The sequence below is a fragment of the Chionomys nivalis genome, chromosome 10 (assembly GCF_950005125.1).
Source record: "Chionomys nivalis chromosome 10, mChiNiv1.1, whole genome shotgun sequence".
NCBI classification, from domain to species: Eukaryota; Metazoa; Chordata; class Mammalia; order Rodentia; family Cricetidae; genus Chionomys; species Chionomys nivalis.
This window is the reverse complement of record NC_080095.1, coordinates 6,466,258-6,489,548: the sequence shown is the minus strand read 5'-3', so window position 1 is coordinate 6,489,548 and position 23,291 is coordinate 6,466,258. Positions and strand designations below refer to the sequence as shown.

At 39.8% G+C, this 23,291-nt stretch overlaps 1 protein-coding gene across 2 annotated transcripts in view; it reads right to left on the bottom strand.

The window, feature by feature from the left end:
* Positions 1-23,291, bottom strand: part of Dync2i1 (dynein 2 intermediate chain 1) — a 56,423-nt gene that overhangs the window by 13,286 nt on the left and 19,846 nt on the right. For both annotated transcript variants that reach the window (XM_057782812.1, XM_057782813.1), the window contains 7 exons: positions 15,885-16,014; positions 15,181-15,292; positions 14,315-14,403; positions 11,863-11,992; positions 9,357-9,529; positions 8,071-8,233; positions 27-140 (listed from right to left, as the gene is read on the bottom strand). In XM_057782812.1, coding sequence (XP_057638795.1) covers positions 27-140; positions 8,071-8,233; positions 9,357-9,529; positions 11,863-11,992; positions 14,315-14,403; positions 15,181-15,292; positions 15,885-16,014 — 911 coding nt within the window. The remainder of the gene's footprint in view (positions 1-26; positions 141-8,070; positions 8,234-9,356; positions 9,530-11,862; positions 11,993-14,314; positions 14,404-15,180; positions 15,293-15,884; positions 16,015-23,291) is intronic.

Here is a 23,291-nt window from a genome sequence, read left to right as displayed (position 1 = left end):
TTTTATCGGTGCGAGAGCTCTCGTACCTTCTTGAGTAGAAAAGGGTGAAAGCACCAAGCTCTGTTTCTTGTAAGCAGATGTAACAACCGGCTCTATGGCTTGAAGAGGACTTTGGTGGTTCACTGATGTGAGGACTCCATCTAGAAATTAAAGGCCCATAGTACCCACTGTAAGTCATATATTTTAGCAATAAAATTAGCATTATATTTTAGAAATATGTGAATGCTTCTGAGTCTAAAGATCTGAATCTCTCCATATACCTCTCACCTAAAGCTACAAGACGAATAAGTCACACATCAAGATTCATGACCATGAGTTTTCAGCATCTCTAGCAGAGACTACAACCTCAAAATGCTTATCAGAGGAAAAACAAGAAATGAACACCAAAGCTCATACCATTACAAAGCTGTTCCATCACTGAGGCAATACATATACAATACATATAGAGATCAACATACTCTCAGACCAAGAGTATTGTGAAGACGAGGAAATTAAGCAGGTACTCCAGAAAGAGGAGACATGATTCTAAGGCCAGAATCCTCCAGGGTTTCCAGGCTGGGGAAAGAGGACTATTCAATAGGGCCTTAGAGAAGTGCCGTTTATTGACAAATTATAAGGAAAGAGAATAGCATGGACTGACAACACAGCAGTGCAAGTCAGAGCAGGGGACTTAAACAGTTACACAGTCACCAGCAGGAAAGTACTGCCACCCACAAATGAATAAAACATCTGGGAGTCAGAAATTCAAATTCCATATGCAGGTACCTCAGGAAGAAATTAAAACAAAGACATCAAAGAATCTTCCGGTGTGACTATTCTGCCCCACCCCATCCCTGAAGAAAGCACAAAGCATGAAGCAACCAGTCCGAGATGAATGAGATCTCTGCAGACCACTATGGTAAATGCACTTAAAACAACAAATCACATCCAACATCAAAACCCCACATAAAAACAGAAAAGAAGGAGAGGGCCAGTTGGATTGAACTTAAGAAAAAACTAGTGAATAACACAATGAAGACACATTGCAGACCTCCCAGGGGGAAGTCACACGGATGTGAATGATCTCCTCTAGAAGCTCCAGCTTCACACTCCTGACTTCCGCTGATGATACTGAGATGGCAAAGGAAACAAAGGGAGCATTTCGTAGAGCGCTGAAATAGAGCGCTGGATTAGCATCCCGTCATCCCTCTTACTCATCTGTGCAGTCAACAACCATGGCTGGAAATACACGAAAGAATGATTGTCCTGCACTGAACATGTGTGGACTTTTCTTGCCATTGTTCCTTCAACATTGGGGCACAACAGCTATTCACACATCGTATACAGAACGCTCTAGATATAACGTCAAAAACAAAGAAGATGTGCCTAAGTCACAGCAAATGCTGCATCATCTTATATGAGGAGGCATCTGAAGGGAGGAGGCTCAGGAATATAGTGCCTTGAAAACAACTCTGAATCACACTCACTATATTAGCAGTTAGAAAACACTATGGTTTGAAGGGACCTTTTGGATTTGTGATAGTTTAATTGTCAGCTTACCACAATCTAGAATCACCTGTGAGTCTCAATGAGGACCATGTAGGTCAAGCTGGCCTGTGGGTATCCCTGTGAGTAGGCACCACCTCCTTGGCGGAGCACTAAACTTAGAAAAGAAGAGAGATTAGGCTGAGCTGTGGCACTTGGCATTCATTGCTCCCTGCTTCTGGCTGGGATGCAATGTGAGCAGTTCCTACCACTGCAACTTCCCTGCTGTAATGGACTAACCCTGGATTGTGAGCCAACTAAATACTTTCTCCTTTAAGGTGCTTTTATTGGGGTAGTTTATTAGAGAATCAGGAAAGAAAACTTAAGAGACTGAGTCATGTAATAAATTTTATGTTCTTTTCTGTTTGAAAAAAAAAAGATACTTTTTTAATAGCATCAAAATCCATATGGTATCTATCACTGTAAACAGTCTCCATAGCAACAGCATCTCCCCAAAAGGGCAAAAAAAATGGTTAGTAGAGACGTAAAAAATGGCTTGCGCTTTTTATGTGTAAAGTGCAGATATAAATACAGTACAGAGAGAGGAAACATTATCTGTGATGTTAAGAGTGTTTGGAAAGGGATAAAAATAAACCAATTTAAAAGCCTTACTTAGTTAAAAGAATGAAAAGAATCACAGGAGAAAATATTTGCCAAACCCTTACCTCACAAAAATCTTTTATCAAAACATATAAAACTCAACTACCAGAAAACAAGCAATTTTAAAACAGGTCAAAGACCTTAATGGATATTTTACCAAAAAAGACACATAGATAGCATATGAGCATAAGAAAAGACAAAATTGTTCCAAGTGTCACAAGAGAAATGCAAGTCACACATGAGGAACCACTGAAACCAAGCAGAATGACCCAAACGGACGGCAGTGGCTGGTGAGGGCACAGAGCAGCAGGTCTCACTGTCTGTGGGAATGCAGATGGCAGAGCCACTCTGAAAGACAGTTGACAATTTTTCACTGAGCAATCCAGGAATCAAATTCTTCAGACTGCTTGCTTTCTCTCATACATGCAACGTGCAATCCTATCCCATGGAATAGCACCACCTACTGTTAAGTCTTCTCATCTCAACCACTAGATAATCTCTCACAGACATGCCCAGATGCTAACTTAATCTAGATAACCCAACGCTTAATATGAGGATTATCTCCTGAGTAATTCTAGATTCTGTGAATTGAAGATATTTAGCCGGATACTTGATACTTACCCAGAGGAGGGGGAACTTTACACAAGCAGTTGTGAAACAGCTGTAAAGCTATTCGTATATAGTTTACTCCTACCCAATCCAAAAATGTTTACTTTATTCCAGAGATAGAACTTTCTGGAAAAGGAACAAACTACAGAGACAACGAAAAGTTCCGTGATGGCCGGAGCAGGAGGGATGCACAACAGAGAGGCTCTCGCTTGAGACATCAAACTGATAGGAACCACATGTGCAACAGAAGCTTTGAATGCAGTGAAGACGGCCATCAAGAATGAGAAGTTCAATGGGGCATCCATATACAAAAACATTAATAAAAATAAACCTGGACACTAGTACTTCTCATCATGTAGACCGGACCTAAATGTAAAAACCTAAAATTACAAAAGTTCAGGAAAACATGGCTGACAACCCACCCTCTGTGACTTTTAGTTGAGTAAAACCTGTTCTTCATGACATCGAGAGCACATCATGAGAAATAAGTCAAACTCCTCCAAATTTAACTTTTCCTCTCTTTGACAAATAATTTTACAAGAAGGAATATGGGATATAATAAAATACATGTAAAACACATCTAGACTATGTAAAGCTTCAAAACTTAATAGGATGTACAGCTCAGTCTATAAAGTACTGGCCAAACACATGCAAAGTCCTGGGCCCAATCTCCAGCACAGCAGCAACAACATAAAGTAAATTCAGCCAGGCATGAATTATGCCTGCAATCTCAGCACTCGAGAAGCTGTGGTAAGAGAATTTTTGAAAGCTTAAGACAGCCAGGACTCCAAAACAAGACCTTCTCTCCAAAAACACAAATAAACTTAGAAAAACAATTCAGTAAGAAAAATGAGCAAAGATTTGAACAGGCATAATCAACAAGAATAATTTATATGATAAATAAGTACATGAAGATAAACTTGGGATCATTAGTTATTCAAGTGAAAGTCAAAAACCAAAATTAAAACTGCATGCTTACTAAATACCTAGCTAAACACCACTGCCTGATAGGACCACTGCTGGGAAGCACAGAGCACCAAGGAGCTGTCAGCAGTGAAGAACACCAAATGACATATATGAGAAGAGTCCTCCAGCAGTTGGACAAAGCAAACCGGTGTTGTAATAAGATCGGCAGGGCTGCGTCCCCGGCACCCAGCCGCCCGCATGGCTAGCTTATGCCCCGAAATAATTACACGGAAACTGTATTCTTTTAATCACTGCCTGGCCCATTATTTCCAGTCTCTTATTGGCTAGCTCTCACATATTGATCTAACCCATTTCTAATATTCTGTGTAGCACCATGAGCTGGCTTACCAGGGAGATCTTAACCTGCGTCTGTCTGGAGTGGGAGAATCATGGCGACTCACTTACTCGGCTTCTTTCTCCCAGCATTCTGTCTGTTTACTCCACCCACCTAAGGGTTGGCCTATAAATGGGCCAAGGCAGTTTCTTTATTAAATGAAAGTAATTCCTCCATCATTTCCCCTTTTTTTGTTTAAACAAAAAGAAAGGCTTTAACTTTAACATAGTAAAATTACATATAACAAAATGGTTATCAAGCAAGAATTACAGTTACAATATTTATATCTATTTTATCTCTTATCATAACTAAGGAAAACTATAACTATCTATCCATTCTTCAACTCCATCAAAGACTCCAGAAGGATATAATATTACCTAAGTAAACAAGAAATAAGAAACTTCAAACTTTAGAAATGACAGAGACATCTCGCTGCCTGGACAGTCACTCAAAGTTCCTCTGTACCGTTGAGGCATCCATCTTCGGCCTACAAGCCCATTGTTTTCAGCAGACATTTTCATCAAGCAGGAAATTCCAAAGACAGTTCAGTCACTTTTTGCTGTGTCCTGCAGAATGTCTCGTAGACTCTTTCATGAGTCAGGAACCCCGAAAGACCATCTCACCTTTAGGCAAGTTCAGCAGTTCTTTTTCTGGGGGTTCTTTGTGTCCAGTTTATGCAACAGTCCAGGCATGAGCAGTTTCATGCCCAAATGGCTATCAAACTCCATAAGGAGCCTCTTTGATGCCCATCTTCCTCTTGAAGTAGATTGGTGCTTCCAGGAGCAGATGTGTCTCATTGTCATGAAAAGCCCTAAGTTATTAAAACATTAAATGCCATATTCTGCAGCCTTTGAAAGATATGAAGAATGCCTATCTAAAATATATCTATGCACACCTTGAAAATCTAACTAAGATGACTACAAGCTTGACTATTATTGATGATTATCCACTAACAACCTATATTTCTTAATTATACGTTACATTTTTAAATGAACTACACAATCACAATACCTTAATCAAGATCAGAGATACATATACACATAACAAAATTGACCTTATAATCCATACCAATGCAAATTATTTATATCTATATCATATCCCCCTTTAAATGTAAAAGAACATTTATAAACAATATTTGGGAATATGGGCGCAGTTTTTTCTCTCCAAACTGCTTCCTGCTGAATGGGGGCGCTGTTATTCAGGTCTTTCACGGTATAACCTGTGTGCCAGGTTCATCTCAGTGGGCAGTTGAGTGAAGCAATTTTTTGAGGGTGTTCACAGCAACCTTTCAGGAGGGCGTGGTCTATCATACCATATTGGGATAGAAGCAATTAACAGGGTCTCGTCCTCTGTGAAAACAAAAGAAGACCCTCTCCAAAGCATCATATCCTTAGACCCATATTCTGAAATCATAATACCCTTATATCCATTCTGGTTTAGCTTGGCAGCCCATATAATAAAATGTCTCTCTGTACTTAGCTCCTTTACAGTCAAAAATTTTAAAGAAAACACAATAATACAAAGTATCCAGACTCTCTGTGAATTTTCCATTTTTACGTGGCTTATTTTTTTTATTTCTTTTAACCTATAATTATCTGTACTCTGTCTCTTTAAAGACTTTACCCTTTTTTTTAAGACATTAACTTTATTTTTTATATATTTTTTCTTCTCTCTCTCAAGCCTACGTACATTCATTCAACACTGTGATCCATTTATAGGTCTGAATCTGTCCTATTGTGAATCCGTAATTTTTTTTTTTTTTACTATCCAGGAGCATTTATTAAAATGTTAAGCACTTTTTAAAAACTTAAGTTGTACCATATACAGGTAATACGGTACTGTGTCCTGCCCAGTCTAAACTTTAACTGTGCTGTTATTACAGTAATTACGGTAGTTCCTGCCTGAGACCAGCAGAGATGGCGGAGCTGAGCCGCTCCTGCCTCAGAGCCATTTGGTGCCGCTGAGCCACACACAGTTCCAGGCACACAGCAGTCCACATTGCCATCAAGCAAGCCGTAGCACTTTACTCCAAATGCTCCATTCAAAGACTCTTTCTCCCGCAGGAGCCAGACAGAGATCGCAATGGCGGCACAGCCCAGAAAGCCGGCATTTTAAAACAGCCAGTTTTTTCCTGTTGCCGAGTCAGGACAATTTCTTTGTGGCATGCAACCCACAAACAGCAAAAAGCTGTCTTAAATTCTCTCTGTGTCCTTTTTAAGCCCTCTCAGGTTTTACGTGGAGTTCATTAGCACGTTGGGTGCCACTCTGTTGTAATAGGAGCGGCAGGGCTGCGTCCCCGGCACCCAGCCGCCCGCATGGCTAGCTTATGCCCCGAAATAATTACACGGAAACTGTATTCTTTTAATCACTGCCTGGCCCATTAGTTCCAGTCTCTTATTGGCTAGCTCTTACATATTGATCTAACCCATTTCTAATATTCTGTGTAGCACCATGAGCTGGCTTACCAGGGAGATCTTAACCTGCGTCTGTCTGGAGTGGGAGAATCATGGCGACTCACTTACTCGGCTTCTTTCTCCCAGCATTCTGTCTGTTTACTCCACCCACCTAAGGGTTGGCCTATAAATGGGCCAAGGCAGTTTCTTTATTAAATGAAAGTAATTCCTCCATCAAACCGGTGACCGGATAATGACAGAAAACAGACTAGTGGCCTGTGGGGAAAGAGAGAACACCAAGAGCTCGAGTGGTGTGTGCTCCTGAGACTCAACAGGAAAGGGACAACATTGGTAAAGGGTGAGCAAGAGAAGGTCTATGCCTGCTCTCTCAGACAATGGGGCGTCAGCTCCTACAAGAAGAGCCAATCAACAGTCTATAGGTCAGATGGCTGAGTGCAGGGCCTGCCTGTGCAGTCAGTGTGGTACAGACAAAGATCTCACCCTTCTGAGCAACAGGGATGGAGGGCTAGTACAAGAATGAAATGAGCTCAGGTACATAAAACACTTAGAAGTCCTCCAGGTGGAAATGCTCGCTCTTCGTGTTTGTATGTATTCATGTGTGTACATGTGTGAGTGGGTACACGTGCTGGCATGTAGTGTGGAGACCAGAGGCTGACATCAGGTGATTCATGCTACTTTTATTTTGAGACAAGGTTCTCACTGGGTCTAGAGCAGTGGTTCTCACCTTCCTAATGCTGACATCCTTTATACAGTTCCTCATGTTGCAGTGACCCCAACCATAAAATTATTTTCCTTGCTACTTCATAACTGTAATTTTGCTACTGTTATAAACTACAATGTGAACACCTGATATGCAGGATGTCTGTTACAACCCTGTGAAAGGGTTGTTCAACCCCAAAGGGGTTGTGATCTACGGGTTGAGAATCACTGGCCTAGAGCTTGCCGGCTGGTCAGACTAGCGAGACAGTGAGCCCCTCTAACTCCCCAATGAGATCACAGGTGTGTACCAACACACCCAGACAGAAGGGGTATGGGTGCTGGGGATCTGAACTCAGGTTCACATCACACAACAAACACTACCAAGTCATCTTCCTAGCCCCAAGAAATGATTTGTTTTTGTTTTTGTTATGGTGGCTGTGGTCTAAAATGGTATGAATTGTTCATGTAAAAAACCTAAGGCTCTGTCCCCCAAGATGTAACTCCACTCACTTCACCACCCCGAGTATTCACTAGTGATGCTACAGTAGCATGCACTCACTACTGTACCGTGGCTAGTAAGGACCTAAGGACATTGACGTTAGGAGGACAGTGACGCTCAGTACACAGAGCTGACCGAGACCTGGAGTTTGCTCCTTGAAACCATAATCAATTAACTAATCAATCCAAAATTTATTTTGCTGGGAATTTTTTAGAATTCACACATTTAACATAAAAGAGTACCCCAAACTTTGCTGCCACTCAGTGAGGACTACTTGAATGGATTTGGTTTTCTGTTTACCAGATGCTTCCTCTGTTCAGACTCAGACCTCATCCTCCGGAAATGTGAATGAACAAAGGCAGATCAAGTTAAAACTTTAGTCCTCAAAGTGGACCAGGCTTTTCTAGAAAACAGACAAGACTAACCGGTGGAAAATGTTGGGGTCCGGAAGGCCCAGAGACAATTGCTCAGTCTCACATAATGGTGGATCCTGGAGTCTTCTCTTAAGTCCCAAAGGACCACAGAGCCGTGGACTGTTCCGGCAAACAGCAGAAATGCTTTTAAGGGGCTGAAGCAGCAACATGTGACCTGAAAAGTCAATCACAGGAGGTGAATGGCTGAAAAATATGAGCCACATTCACAGAATTGGCTCACAAAGAATGACATCTGACACAGATAAAGATCCTCATAGGATGCAATTAAGTAGAACACAGACCTGTGCATATGAAATAAAATTCAATTGCCCAAGTGTGGGTTTTTTCACAAGGACAGTAGCATCTGAAATCCAGTCTGTAGGAATATGGTCACAAAGAAGGCTTCTAGTGTCCATGTGGTGCACAGAATGCGCTCAATGACCCTTTCTTTTAGTGTGACTGCATGGACCCCCAAAGTGGTGAGTCCACTGTCTGACATTTTATTTATGGCTTTTGCTCTAAACTTATTCACTTTCAGGACTCTAAGATTGGCACCCAAAAAGGTATTCTTCATGTATTTGGAAGAAATTGATGGTGTGGGTGAGTCAAAGAGCATAAAGACATGGTACTTCCAAATAAAAAACAAAGTCAATATGAAAGGGAAGATGGCCAGTGGAGCGTGAATAACAGGACCAGACTCACATAGAAGGCAGCAGTCTGTGTAAGTGACAATGGCACTTACTGTAAACAATTTTAAGAAACTGCACAATGCATGGTGGAGCACATCTATAATCCCTGCACTCAGGAGGTCGAGGCAAGAGATCAGGAGTTCAAGGTCATCTTCAACTGAATAGAGAATTCAAGGCCAGCATGGGTTACTACAAGCTTCCTGGGGGGTGGGAGGGTGTGGAGAAAGAAAAGAAAGCAAAAACAAAGACATGGCAAGAATATTAAGATATCTAGAGTATCAGAATCTAAATAGAATGACCCAAATGTCCTAGCCTTGTGGTCGTCCTGACCACGTTTTCATTAAGCCTATAACTATGTTCTTTTGCTAGTTTACAGATGGCTGAATACTTCCTGCATGACAATCCTGGGTTTCTCAGTCAGAAATGACCTGTTAAACTAGGAATTCCTAGAGTTGGGACAAATGTGTTTTGTCACCTATGTCGAGCCAACAGCAGAGAAATGACATGACTTACACCCCATTCTGCCTGCTATCTCTGTGCCCTCTCCTTGTTAATTTACTGCCAGCTACTCCCCTCCCGGAAACAAGCACAGACTCGTCCTGAATATACCTTTGATTCACATATCAGAACCTTCTGGGGCCCTGAAGGCTGCCAAATATCCCACACACAGAGGAGGTGCCGGCTATCCAGAGATGGGGCAAATGCCTTTTCAGGTAAGTCATGAACAGAAACCACAGTCTGCCTCTGAACTCGAGAGGCATGCAAACAGGATACTTTCCGCCCTGGAGATAAGAAAAAACAATTTTCCTTTAGTATTTAAAACTTTTCTGAACACTCTCATAAAATCTAATTAAATGAAAAAGCAAACGTGGTCTGTTCAAAGTCGAACAAAAAATCGAGAGTGTTGTTGCTGAGACAAGTTCCCACACATCCTTTGTCCCCTCACCTCACTATGCAACTGAGGGTGACCTTGGACTTGATGTTCCTGCCCCACTCCTCGGCTGTGAAAGTATAGCATGTACCAACAGCACATTCAGTTTGTGCCAAGGACTGAACTCCAGGCTTTCCGCATGCTAGGAAGCACTGCACCTAATGAGCGAGATCTTCAACCCCAAAACCTGGGTTTTAATCAACACCTACAGCGTAAACCTAAATTCCGGGTCCACATTGACCCTGTGGCTTCAGTAAAGGAAAATCCCTTCTCTGGTGCAGCAATGACCAGGACAACACATTTCTCATCTACCAGCTCTTCAGCCCAAGTGCATGGGAGCAGAAATCAGCGCCATGCTAGAAACACCTGGAGTGGCCTTCCTCCCATGGCATGCTGCAAGGACACTATTGTTAGGAACCTCAATTCTCTTTTAAAAAGCCCTCTGAACTCCATACAGAAAACTACTCTCATACAAAGCCAGGAGTAGCAGTCCAAGAGTGGATTCCAAGACTGTGGCAGAGATGCTCTCCCTACAGCTCTCCTTAGCAGGGCTGCTAATAAAATGGAGAAACAGTAGAATGTTAAGCCATAGTCACGTGAGAATTTTGTAGTACTAGCTAAGTAAAACTACACCTGCTGACCTGATACCCACTGTCCATGCATACTAGTTCCTGAAGTCACAGCCCATACCATCTAAACCTGGGATCAAACTTGTCTTCCTGCATCCCCTCAGCCACTCAACAGTCATCCCCTCAGGGCTACCTCCTCAAGCAGCGTGAAGTCCTCCCCCAGGAAAGGCATGACAATGTTATATGTGCTCCTTCACCATTCATGAGCAAAGATCTTCAACCATTATTACTGGGTTTCTACTGTAAGAGTGTGTTTGTGTGTGTGTGTGTGTGTGTGTGTGTAAGCATGCATACATGATGGGAGGAGGAAAGCACATACATCCAAGTCAGAGGACAACTTTACGGAGTTGGTTCTCTCCTCCACTTTTTACGTGGATTGAACTCAGACTGAAAGTCTTGTGCACCACCTGCCTTTACTCACTGAGTGATCTCCTAAGGCTGCCTTCTAGTTTTTAATGACATCAATAAGGTTTCTTTCCTCTTTATGTTTATTTTGTGTGTGAATCAGCATCTTTATTAAACCAATCACAGTGACATACATTCACACACTAAAGGAATCTTCCACATTTCTCCCTTTTCATCTAATTAAGAAGGAGAGTTTTAACTTTAACGTAATAAAACTATATGTAACAATTGACAAATCTAAAGACAACACAATAACATACAGAATCCAGACTCTGCATATTTCCCATCTTTATGTGACTTTATTATTTTTAAACTATTTTTGTTTTTATGACTGTCTATACCATTTCTCTTTTCTCTCTCAAGGCTCTGTACATTTTTAAATACACTGTAACCTATTTAGAGGTTTTTTTCCATCTGGATCTGTCTTTACTGCATTTCTGTAATCTTTTGTCTGCATGAGCAAAACTTAAAGCTGCCATGCAGTTTAGTTCATGGCATCCTGGCAGGGCTCACTCTGCTGTCAGCTCAAGCTCACAGGCAGTACAGAGATGTGTCTCTGTACTGCAGCCAGCATGACAGACATAAAAAAAAAAAACTGCATTTGGCCCTGTTTGTATGTTTATAATCCAGAGACACTAAGGCAGGAGGCTCAAGAATTCAAAGCTTGCCTAACAACTGAGATAATGTCTCAAAATAAATGAATGGATGAATGAATGAATGAATGAATGAATGAATGAATATTCAAATTTAGCCTTGCAAATGCAGTTTGTTTAATTTAAATACTCTGACATTATATCCTTTATCTGCTTACCATTTCCATAGCTGTGTATGTATTATCTGAGTAACTGCTTGAAAAGAATTGTAATTCTTAAAACAAACACAATCTCACTTTCCATTTACTAAATAATTTCACTAATTTAAATTGCTGTCAGATCTCTTCTAATTAACTCTTGAAAATCATAAATCATAAATTTAACATACACATTTAAGAAAAGAATTCTCACCATTCATTTGCAATTCGGTAGCCACCGAGACTTTCTGTTTTATACACAATAAACTATATCAAATTAAAAACGTAATATTAATGATCATTATTTCAATATAAATGTTGGTGTTTGCCTATAAACTGATGTCAGGAAAGGCCTCCTACCCTGAAGGAACGGCAGGTTTGTGTTCAGCTGGGAGGAACTCTCACTGATGTTCAGAGCTTTGTCTTGAGCCCGGGGATTCTGGCTGGGCCCAGCAGCTAAACGGTCCTCTTCAAGCAAAACAGCAACCACCTTTGAAAGACAAGTGAGCAGAGGCTGGAGAGATGGCTCTCTTGTAGGAGACCTAGGTTCAATTCCCATCATCTACATGGTACCCACAACCACCTGTTACTCTAGTCAGGACCTTTTCTGACCTCTGCAGGACCACAGGGTACAGATATGGTGCACAGATAGAAAAACAGGCAAAACACCCATACACATAAAATAAAAGATAAAGTTTTAAAAATTTAAAAAGAAAACCCACCTCAAAGATGAACCATCTTTCTTAAAATGCTAGCAGCATGCTATCTTTTCTTTAAAAAACATCTTTTGTATACTCAATTTCTGCAAATAATTGCTTGGTTTCACTATATCATAACTTTAAAAAATCCTTTTTGCATTATAATAGTATACTAATATAATGTCACAGGATGCCATCTTATATGTTGTTTCCTTTGCTAAATATGATGTTAATATTTCAGAGGGCAAAGGGAGCCTGAGTATCTAACACCCTCGAAGATAAAAGCACCAAGAAGAACCAGGAAGCCAGCATTCACTGCATCCTAAGGAGAAACAGGCAGCCAACACTCACTATATTCAAGGAGAAACAGGCAGCCAACACTCACTGTATCCAAGGAGAATCAGGCAGTCAGCACTCACTGCATCCTCAGTAGCACTAAATGATCTAACTGGGTCATCTCTAAAATGCGAGGAGTCTTAGAAATTAGTGAAAGGAAGGCAGCAAATGTGAGGACTGACAGGATTGTGTTTGCATTGGACAGAAATGTGGTGTGCACAGAAGAAGCCAGTGAGATAAAGGCTGGATCTGGATCCCCAACCCTGTCGTTGCCTGTTCTCCTCTCCATCTCATCTCTCTCTTCACTGCACTGCACCCAAGGACTCTCTTCTTACTAGCTCCAAAAACTTTATACTAAAACAGACACTAATAATAGTAACAAATATGTCAAACCTGATCCTTTTTCTAAGTCATAAATCCCTCTACAACTGAGACACTGAGGCAAAGCAAATGGCAGGTAGTCATAACGGAATATGATGGACAGGCTTGATCCTAAAGCAACCTGTCAAGGCTTAACACTATTAGGCTGTTTATTTCTGCCCCATATTTAAATTCTAAGTTTATATAAAAAGTTAGTGACAACAAAGAGATTAGAATATCAACTTATCTTAATATTTTAGAAACTACCAAAGTTTGTAGGTCACAGCCGTGTTAAAGAACTCTGTGGCTGTGGACAGGTAGGTCCACAGCCAGATTACCTTAGGCTACCTTGTGCCCTCCTGAAAGCCTTTCACTGCCACTTTTGTGCCCGTCCTCACGTCCTCACAACCCGTCACTCTACTAACTCAAAGACTAAGAGTGTCGCCAGCGTCTGAAGCCACAGCACAGACTTCTTTCTCCCTTTGCTGCATGCCTCCTACCTGTGGTTCTCACAATGCATCTGAAAAGCGCTTTGATTTAGGATTTTCTTTTGTTCTGTAAAAAAAAACTTCATGAGGGGGCTGGAGAGACGGCTCAGAGGGTAAGAGCACTGGCTGCTCTTCCAGAGGTCCTGAGTTCAATTCCCAGCAACCACATGGTAGCTCACAGCCATCTGTAATGAGACCTGGTGCCTTCCTTGCCAGCAGTATGTTGTATGCTTAATAAATAAATAAATCTTTAAAAAAAAAAAAAAAAAAAAAACTTCATGAAACTGTTTACTGTGTTGAAACATGGTATTTAGGGTAACCTAAATCCATGTGCCCAGGTCAAGGTCACTCATATTTGGTTTTAGAATAAAAGTTCTTTGAGGTGAAAGCTGTTTTTATATGAACAAAAGATCTTTCTGTTTTAGAGACTTATACTGCAATATATATGGAATAAAATTATGATGATTAGGGTTAGTTTCAAAATAATCAGGTGAATGATGGGAAAGGGGAATGATCTGGAAGAAGGAGCCAAGTGAGGTGATGTCAGCTGTAGCACATGGAGCCTCACAACTACGAACTTTGAAATTTTCCATGGCCAGTTGTTAAAATCTTGAGTGTATTATTTACTAATACTGTATAGATTTACACTTGTTTTGTCAGCTTAACATGCTTGGCTTAAGACTCTGTAATTACTTTCAACTGCAGGAAATTATTAAGTACAGAACCCCAAAACACAGAATTTTCAATGAGATATATTTACCTAGTGTCATTTAATAAATATATTACTGATAATCTGTAAGAACATAATACTTGAAAACAAAGAACTGACTCTGAGTCACAAAGCTCCAAGATTTCAGTAGTTCTATTTCTGAAGATAATGAATCCTTAAGCACTAACACAGAAGAAGAGGACATGCAACACAGAATGGACCTGGCATGCTGCCCGGAGAAAACTAGACAACCGTGGAGTGTCAATCTTTGGTACAACTGTGACATCAGAGAAGTCTTTTTCTTCACTACCTATGATAAAACATAGATTTATTAAGTTAATAAAGTCAACTCCGAAAAGGTTATGCTTTACAAATCACCGCGTTCAAAGCAGTGTTGCAAATACTGAGACCCCTAGAACAGTCAGAACACTGCATTACATCTCTATTTGGGATTGTTCCCAATTTCACACTGTTTGATAGTAAGTTCATGAGCTGAATCCGACTCAACTGTCTTAAGGAACCAGGGTGTTCGGTGCTAGCTTCAGGTTACAGGTCAATCTCACACAGATGAAAAATCTGCAATATTTATTGTCTAGAGCACCTGGAATCAGAGACACCACACCTAGAGCTTTCTTATGGTGACGTCTACTTGAGGATATATTTCTTGCTGTATAGAGACAATTTCTTAACAACAACAACAAAATCAGTAAATATATAATCCATCTGAATAGCTGCACATCCCTGTGTTCTAGAAACCTCTGGTCTGCACTGATAGAACATATCTTCAAATTGCACTTAAAAAGTGAAAATTCTGTACTGATGAGAACAAACTGTCCTGCTGTCATAGGGTAAGTATTTGGAATATGGATCAGGCCAATTTAATGATTCCCTGTGATTCAATAGCTCTAATCTCATTCATTAACATGAGAGAATCTGTTCTTTCAAAAGAATATTGAAAGTGTGCTTCCACAGTCATGTATTAACAACCACAACAAAAAGAAACACAAGAAAAAGGAATTAGGTAAAAACAACATGAAACCTACTGTAAAGGGAGTAGATAGTCAACACTCAAGAGGACCAAGGTTACCTCCAGATACAACAGAGCCTTCTCCTGGGTGCTGGGTCCACACTTCCCTGGTTTCTATATCTTCAGTCTGGACGTCTCTCTCAACATTATCTTCATTGTACTGAACATACGCCTTAAAGAAAAAAGAGGGCTAGAATTAACACCTAGCTTCAATTTCAGAGCAAATTACTGAAGATAAAAGCAACTACAATTTTTAAAAAGCTAGTAAACTTAAAGAATTTAAAGGTAAGCGTTCTTGGGGTTAGGATATACCTCCTGCACTAAAGTGGGTGACACAATTCACTAGGCTTAGGTTCTGGACTGTATAAAAGGGAGAAAAGAGCTGAGGACAACTATGCACGCATCCATTATTCTTCTCTTCTGACTGCAGATATAACGTGAGCTCCTCTCGGGAGCCTTCCTGCTATGGTGGGCGGTAACGTGGACTTGTGAACTACAATAAATTCTTTCTCCCCTAGCTTGATTTTGTCAGGGCATTTTATCAGAATGACCAGAAAAGAAACTGAGACACTGTCCTGTGTACCAATCACTCATTCTGCCCAACAAGCTGTCTTCAGACTTTGCATCCTTTGAGTTTATGAGTACAAGTTATAAAGGACACTCGCAAACACAGCCTCCAGAGACATTTCCAGTTCCCGTATTCTAGAGTGCACACAAGGCACACACATACTATCCTTCCATTAGACAACACATCTTTTACTAACCTGTTTGGTATTTTTTTTCCCGAAGTTCCTAATATACATGTCATATTCATTTACTGGTGGTAGGTCCAAGAGAGAAAAAGTGAATGAAAAATCTAAATCAATAAGCCGGAGCAGTTTTGTACTTCTTGTCCTTTAAAACAAATTAGAAATGAAAAGAAATTAGATAATATACCCGGAGACATGCAGGAGGGTGTAATTTAGGGTCATGTGAAGGAATTAGAGATTGTCTCAAGTACTCAATAATTATTTTAAATAATTAAATAGAAACTGAGGGTGTAACGCAGTGTCCAAATGTTTTCCTAACTTATAGAAAACTCTACATCAGAGCCCTAGCTGAAAAGAAACTAAATAAAGTCACAAAGTTACAGTGTAAAAAAAAATGAACCAATGTGCAATTGGTCCATTGCAGTACACTGAGGCTGACAAAGTCACAATGTATGTATACCAGAATTTTCCTGACCGGCAAGTCGCTTTTTTCCAGGATTTAGTGTGTTGGCTAGTTGGATGACATTTCTGTACTATCAGCCACTGTGACAGCCAGGTTTGCCACCTACCTTCTTCTGGACGCTACAGCAGCCAGCTCCCACAGGAAACGGCATCTACTACCAGTAATCCCGTGCACTAGGCACCCAAACACCCGTCACTTGGCTTCCTCTTGGCTTCCTCTTGCCGCCTCAGTCTTCTTCCCAACCATTTATATGTTTTTTTTTTCTCCAGACGCCCTAATGTGACGGACTCTGGATTCAACACTTGTGTTAGTTGGCCACTGTCACCCCCCCAAGTCTAAAGCAAGCTGAGCAAGAAAGGAGTTATTTCTCCCACTCTGGCAAGCACTCGCACACCGCTGGTGTTCAGTATGCTATGAATGAGCGAACGATCCTCGCAGCACCATGGGGTCACAACAGTTATTTCTTCTCATTTCTCTCCTCGCCTGTCCTTCCCCACTCACACTCAAGAGTCTTTACAGCTGCTGTCTTTTTCCCACCATCTTATTCTCGGGCCACCATCCTCTATCTTTCTACTTTACCTTCAATTTTGAGGAATTGTTTTTGTTTTTGTTTTGTTTTGTTTTTTGAGACAGAGTTATTCTGTATAGGCCTCGCTGTTCTGGAACTCACTCTGTAGACAAGGCTGGCTTCAAACTCACAGAGAACCACCTGCCTCTACTTCCTGAGTGTTGGGATTAAAAGTGTGCCAACAATGCCCAGCATTGGATAGCCTTCTAAGGGACTTCTTATCTTATCTTTTTTTTCCCTAACCCTAACCCTAATCCTAAACCCTAAACCCTGACCCTAACCCAGGACTTCTTATCTTAAACAGTCAAGTAAGACAAAGTCCCCAATAAAGCATCATGTCCCCACACCCCACTCTATGCGCGGGCACACACACACACACACACACACACACACACACACACCTTTTCATTCTCATAGCCGTAAAATGTTAACCCAAAGTCTGGCTAAGCCTCAGGAAAAAAAAAAATTCACAAGTTGGAAATGTGCCTATTTTTCTATTCTCTGAAATCTATGAAAAAGGGAGTTATTTCCTCAGGTATTTAAAATATGATAGGCCAACTATGTGCTTTAATTTGTGGGAAAGTAATTGATATATTAAATACATTTAATGAGCATAAGAATGCTGAAATTTTCTACTCTATTTTAGATCTATTGTGATGAGTTGCATCCTTCTAAGGTTTACTCATTTCACCTAAATTTTTATTGGCAGTTATTCATATAATCTTATTTAATTTTAGTAAGATCTGCAGTAATATTCTCTTTTCCATTTTTACTGTCTTTGTTTTCTTTCTTTATTGTACTTAATCAAGACCTTCCATGAAGTTTATAAATTTTAGGAAAAATTTCCAAGAATAATTTTGACTTTGCTGAATTTATTGCAAATGTTTTCAATTTTACAGATTTTTGCTCTTACCTTTTATTGCATTTCTTTGAATTTCTAATTAATTGCTGTCTTTTCTCAGGCTTAGCATGTCTGCTTGCACCACTGATATTCAGCCATTCTCATTCTCTCTTTAAAGTGTTTCTGTTGTTATAGGGTCAGCATACCCCATAGACAGAGGTTCCCTTGTCACTGGTGAAAGCAGTTTGTGGATCTGGGTCAGGCTTAGTGCACTTGTGTCGTATGGATGGGGCCCTCAGTCTGACCACCAGCACCAAAGGTTCTCCTAATTTCTTCTTTTGCTTATGTTCACCAAAAAGTACAATGTTTAATTTTCTAACTTCTGGGAGTTTTCTACTTGACTTTCTATTGATCTGGAGAAGAAAAGATATGTATACCACCAAAATTAATCAATATTCAGTTTGAAAAGAAGAAACTCCTTGATAAAGAGAAATGACAGCTCATCTACAGAGGCGACAATCATACAAGTTATAGGAAAACATCACTAGTGTTGGGGCAGGGTTCTGTTCCTGTCTGTGTAGGAAAATAGAAAATACCAATCTTCAAGAATTCAAGAGACCTGAGACATCTAGACACCTGAAGAAGAAAGAATCCAGAAAGAATTACCAAGCAAAGAAAAATCTGACTTAAGATATCAATATTCTCTGCAAGTAATCTCTGAAGAAGATTGGGCCATACACCAACGATTCCACCTGGTCCATTTAAAGATTGGCTTTGGACTACAAACTGCTCAGAGTAATTTTGAGGTGGCTAGCTGAGATGATCCAACTTAACAGACTACTCTAGCCAGGATTTGAGACAATCCCTGCACTTTCTCATTGTGCGGAGACTGAAACAAATGATAAAGCTACCTCTCCCAGGACTTGAAAATTAACACAAATTTTTCTTTTCAGGATTGGCTAAAGATGCCATTGTCCCAAGTCATCAGGAAGCAAATTTAAGAACACAATGTCCACATTCTCAAGAGGTAGGGTGGGTGGCTTTCAGTCGTTCAATGGATTATCTGTCATTGTTTAGAGTGTTGGTTACAAGTTATTATTGGTAATGGTCAGAAAAAAGCTACACAAAGGAAATTAGATTTAAGGTTATTGTTTTGAAAGAACAAAAAGGGAGATAGATAAAAGAGTAGATTACTGAATCTAACCTGAAAATAAAAAAAGCAATAATATAGAAATAAGATAAAAAGGTAGATTATTGAATCTACTTTTTAAAAGCAACTCTTAATTTTAAATGTTTTATATTAGATTGGACTTTTGTATCTTGTATACAAATTTTGTATATTGATACAAATTTGAGATTACTTTTAGTAAAACATACTGTACATATGTCTCTAATCTTGTTTAAGGTATTGTACCTATACAGCTCATTTAGCAATGTAATGCAAACAACTTATAATGCACAGCCTTCAGACCAACTTAAAATTTGCAGGCAAACAGATGGATCTAGAAAACATATTGAGTAAGGTAACCCAGACTCAGAAAGACAAATATTATATGTACTCACTCATAAGTGGCTTTTAGAAATAAAACAAAGGAAAACCAACCTACAGCCCACAACCTCAGAAAACCTAGACAATAAATGAAGACCCTAAGAGATATATGAATCTAATCTACATGGGAAGTAGAAAAAGACAAAATCTCCTGAATAAATTGGGAGCATGGGAACTATGGGAGAGGGTAGAAGGGGAGGGGAGAGGAAGACAGGGGAGCAAAGAAAAAATGTATAGCTCAATAAAATCAATAAAAAAATTAAAAGACAATGTAATGCAAATTTCTAGTCTTTGAAAATTATTATTACCAATGTTTAAGATAATAAAGAAATGCACGTTAGTAATAGTCATTTATTATGACCAAATTTGTAGTCATATTGGTATGTTTTCAAGGTCTAACAACCACTTCAAACATTTCAGAGTTATACAGAATATGGCATATAAGATGTTTTAATAACAAAGGCTCTTTTTTTTATGACAATGAGACATGTCTGCTCGTGGTAGCACCAATCTACTTCAGAGAAGATAATTGGTATCGAAGAAACTCCACATGGAGTTGACTTTCTTTGTGGCAAAAGTAAACTACTGGGCAAGAAAATGTCCTTGCCTCGATTGCTGACAGTATGCTGTCCTAACTGGACAAGCAATAACACAACATTGTTTAATGTAAGGACAAGCCTGAGAAAGCTTTTAAAAAGGATTCTAGACAGACAAGAACAGAGCCAAGTGCAGCTTCTTGGTAAATGTGTTTACTCTGATAGGCTATGTTGGCTGGTGGTAAGCAGAGGCGCAGCTCCTTTAAGAAAGGCTTCCTGACTCAGCATTAGAGGCAAAAACCTTGCAGTTCTTTTAAGAGACTCTGCCAGCAAACACTTAAATAGTGTTTATGAGCAGTCGGATCAGGCTTCTTGGTGGTGGCTCCTGCCAGTACCTCCATCATGAAACTAGACTCTCAGAAAGCTAAGAAATGGGGTGGAGCCAGTTGCCAAAGCAGCTTTAATCCTATCCATAGTGCTTAGCAGAATAAAAACTCATGTGGTCAGAAAGAGATAGAGATATACAGTAAAGACAAATTAATATGAAAAAAAAACCTCTAAAAAGTTTACAGTGTATTTAAAAATATACATTATGTTTGGGAGAGAAAAGAAAAAGAATACAGAAAGTCCTTTAAAAAGGAAAGAGTAGTCAGGCGTGGTGGCACAAGCCTTTAGTCCCAGAATTTGGGAGGCAGAGGCAGGAAGATCTCTGTGAACTTGAGGCCAGCCTGTTCTAGAGAGCGAGTTCCAGGACAGCCAATGATACACAGAGAAACCCTGTCTCGGATAAATAAATAAATAAATAAATAAATAAATAAATAAATAAATAAATAATCTGGACAGTCTATGTTACTGTATTGTCTTCGAATTGTTTCACTGCTGAGGAAGGAGCCACAACTGCTAAAAGACATTTGATTTTAAATGTTGCTGGATTAATCCAACCTATATATTTTGAAAATGCCTTGACTTCAAAATTTAAGTTAAAAGATGTATTACTTTGGAGAAGATGGTTTGCTTTTGTTTCCACAGGAAATGAGAGGCTGTGGATTCATTCTGGGTTAAGAAAAATCAGGTTTGATTAAGGAAGACCCCCCAACACCCCCCTCCCTGAAAAATCTCCGATAGAAGCCGATGGCCCAGTTTATCCAACATTTCAGAGGACCTCTGTTGGAGTTTCCTTTGAGTTCTACATCCAGAACAGCCTCAAGACTGCTAACCAAGATGATCAAGTCTCATAGAATATTCCAGTCAGGACCTGACCATTATTCTAAACTTTCTTTAGGTCCCCATAAGATTATGGGTGCCCCCAATCATCAAGTTGCCTAGAAACTATGCCCACATTCCCAAAAATTGAATTATGGATGTTTGTCTTTGTTTAGAGTATTGGTTACAAGTTGTTATGGATAATGGTCAAGAAAAAAGGTAAACAAAGGAGATTAGATTCAGAATTCTTATTTTGAAAAGAAAAAAAGGGGGAGTACTGTGAGACAATGGTCTCACATACTGTAAAGATTTGTCACTTGCATTGATTTAATAAAACTCTGATTGGTCAGTAGCCAGGCAGGAAGTATAGGTGGGGGCAACAAGAATAGGAGAATTCTGGGAAGAGAAAAGGTCAGTCTACAGTCATCACCCAAATGGAAAGGAAGCAAGATGAGAATGTCTCACTGATAAAAGGTACCAAGCCATGTGGCTAACACAGACAAAACTTATGGGTTAAAATGTAAGAGTTAGTTAATAAAAGAAGCCTGGGCTAATAGGTCAACCAGTTTATAATTAATGTAGGCTTCTGTGTGTTTCTTTGGGACTGAATGGCTGTGGGACTGGGTGGGATAGAAACATCCATTTCCAAAAAAAAATAAAAAATAAAAACTTATCCTTCCCTTTGTCATTCCCTTCTTTAGGAGTCCATGTTTTTATCTGTCATCAATTGCTTCTGCCTGAAAAAAAAAATGCCTGTTTCTTTTAGTATAGAACTGTGAGTAAGAAATTCTCAAGGTTTCTGTAGGTCTGAAAATGTATAACTTCTAGTTTAGTTCTTAAAGGGCGTTGCTCACTTTGAGCACTTGGAGCATGTTTGTCACTATGGCCGACATTCTCCTTTGAAAAGCTCCCACTCAAGCTGTCTGCTCCAACTTTCAAGCTGCAGCTTCCCCCACCTCTCTGGCTATTTTTAAGACTGCCCTCCCCCGGGATCTGGTGCTCAGTATTCTGACTGAATTCTTTCTTGCTGTACTTTTGTTTGTTCTTCTTTATTATCTACATTTATGCTTCTTGCACCTTTTCAAGCCTTAACTTGCTTACATTTGTAGATTTTTTTAAAAATCTGCAGATAGTATGTCTTAAAATACAGCTTCTACCCTGGCCCTTCTCTTGTCCTTCCTGGGACTCAATACACACACCAGATAATTCTCACTCTGTGTCACGGCTTTACAGTCTCTTTTTTATAAGCCCCCCTTCCCACTGTCCTCTCTCCAGCTCCCTAACCCTGACACCTCTGATAACTTGCTATTAAACTAACTTGGCCACCCAATTTTTAGTTTCAATTACTGTATTTTTAGAAAGCACCTAAAATTTGATTGTCTAATTGATTTTAATGTTCTGATCAAATTCATTGCTTGTCAATTTATTTATACACAACCATTTTATTATAATCTTATTTTAAAAATGCAGATCAAATGATTTGCTCTCAGGATCACACATGGTCCTGTTACTACTCTGGTTTTGCTCTTGGTTCTAGTGACCTGACCCCAGTTTCTTGTGTGTCTAGTGATTTAGTGGACATTAAGCACTGAGTAGAAAATTCTGTAGAAATTTTGAATATTTTCTTTTTAATTTCTTCCTGGAAAGAAGAATCCACTAAAGTAGGTCACACTAAACAGGTCCTGTCAGGATGAGCTGAGGCTCAGGGTCACGATCTGTGACATCACATTAAACAGGTCCTGTCAGGATGAGCAGAGGCTCAGTGTCACGATCTGTGACATCAGATCTGATTCAGCCTTGCCTTTATTCCTAGCATGGAGGCCCTAGGAGCTTCAACCAAAGTCAGGGGTGTTTAGCAAGAACTCTGCTACTTCAAAATCCTAGACTTCATTTTCCATCTTCCTAGCCCTAAGTGAATGCCAAAGTTCCTACTCTTGCTTTCTATCTGAATTGAGCACCTTGAAAACCACATACCGCCTCTGCGATGGGAATACAGCAGCAACACGAAGTCGGCACTCTCCACTTGCCTAATTACTAGTTTTTCATGCAGTCATCTCAGAGTGTGTGCTTACTACTATGTTTTAGACCCAACTTTCACAGTTGTTTTTAACTGGGGTTTTTTTGGGGTTTTTGTTTTGTTTTGTTTGTTTTGCTTTTTTGATACAAACTGTTCATCACAGAAAGAGGTAGAGTCCTGTCCTAATTCTTTGAAATTCGAAAAGGAATGTTGCTCTGACAACTGTGCCCTGCTCAATACCGTCA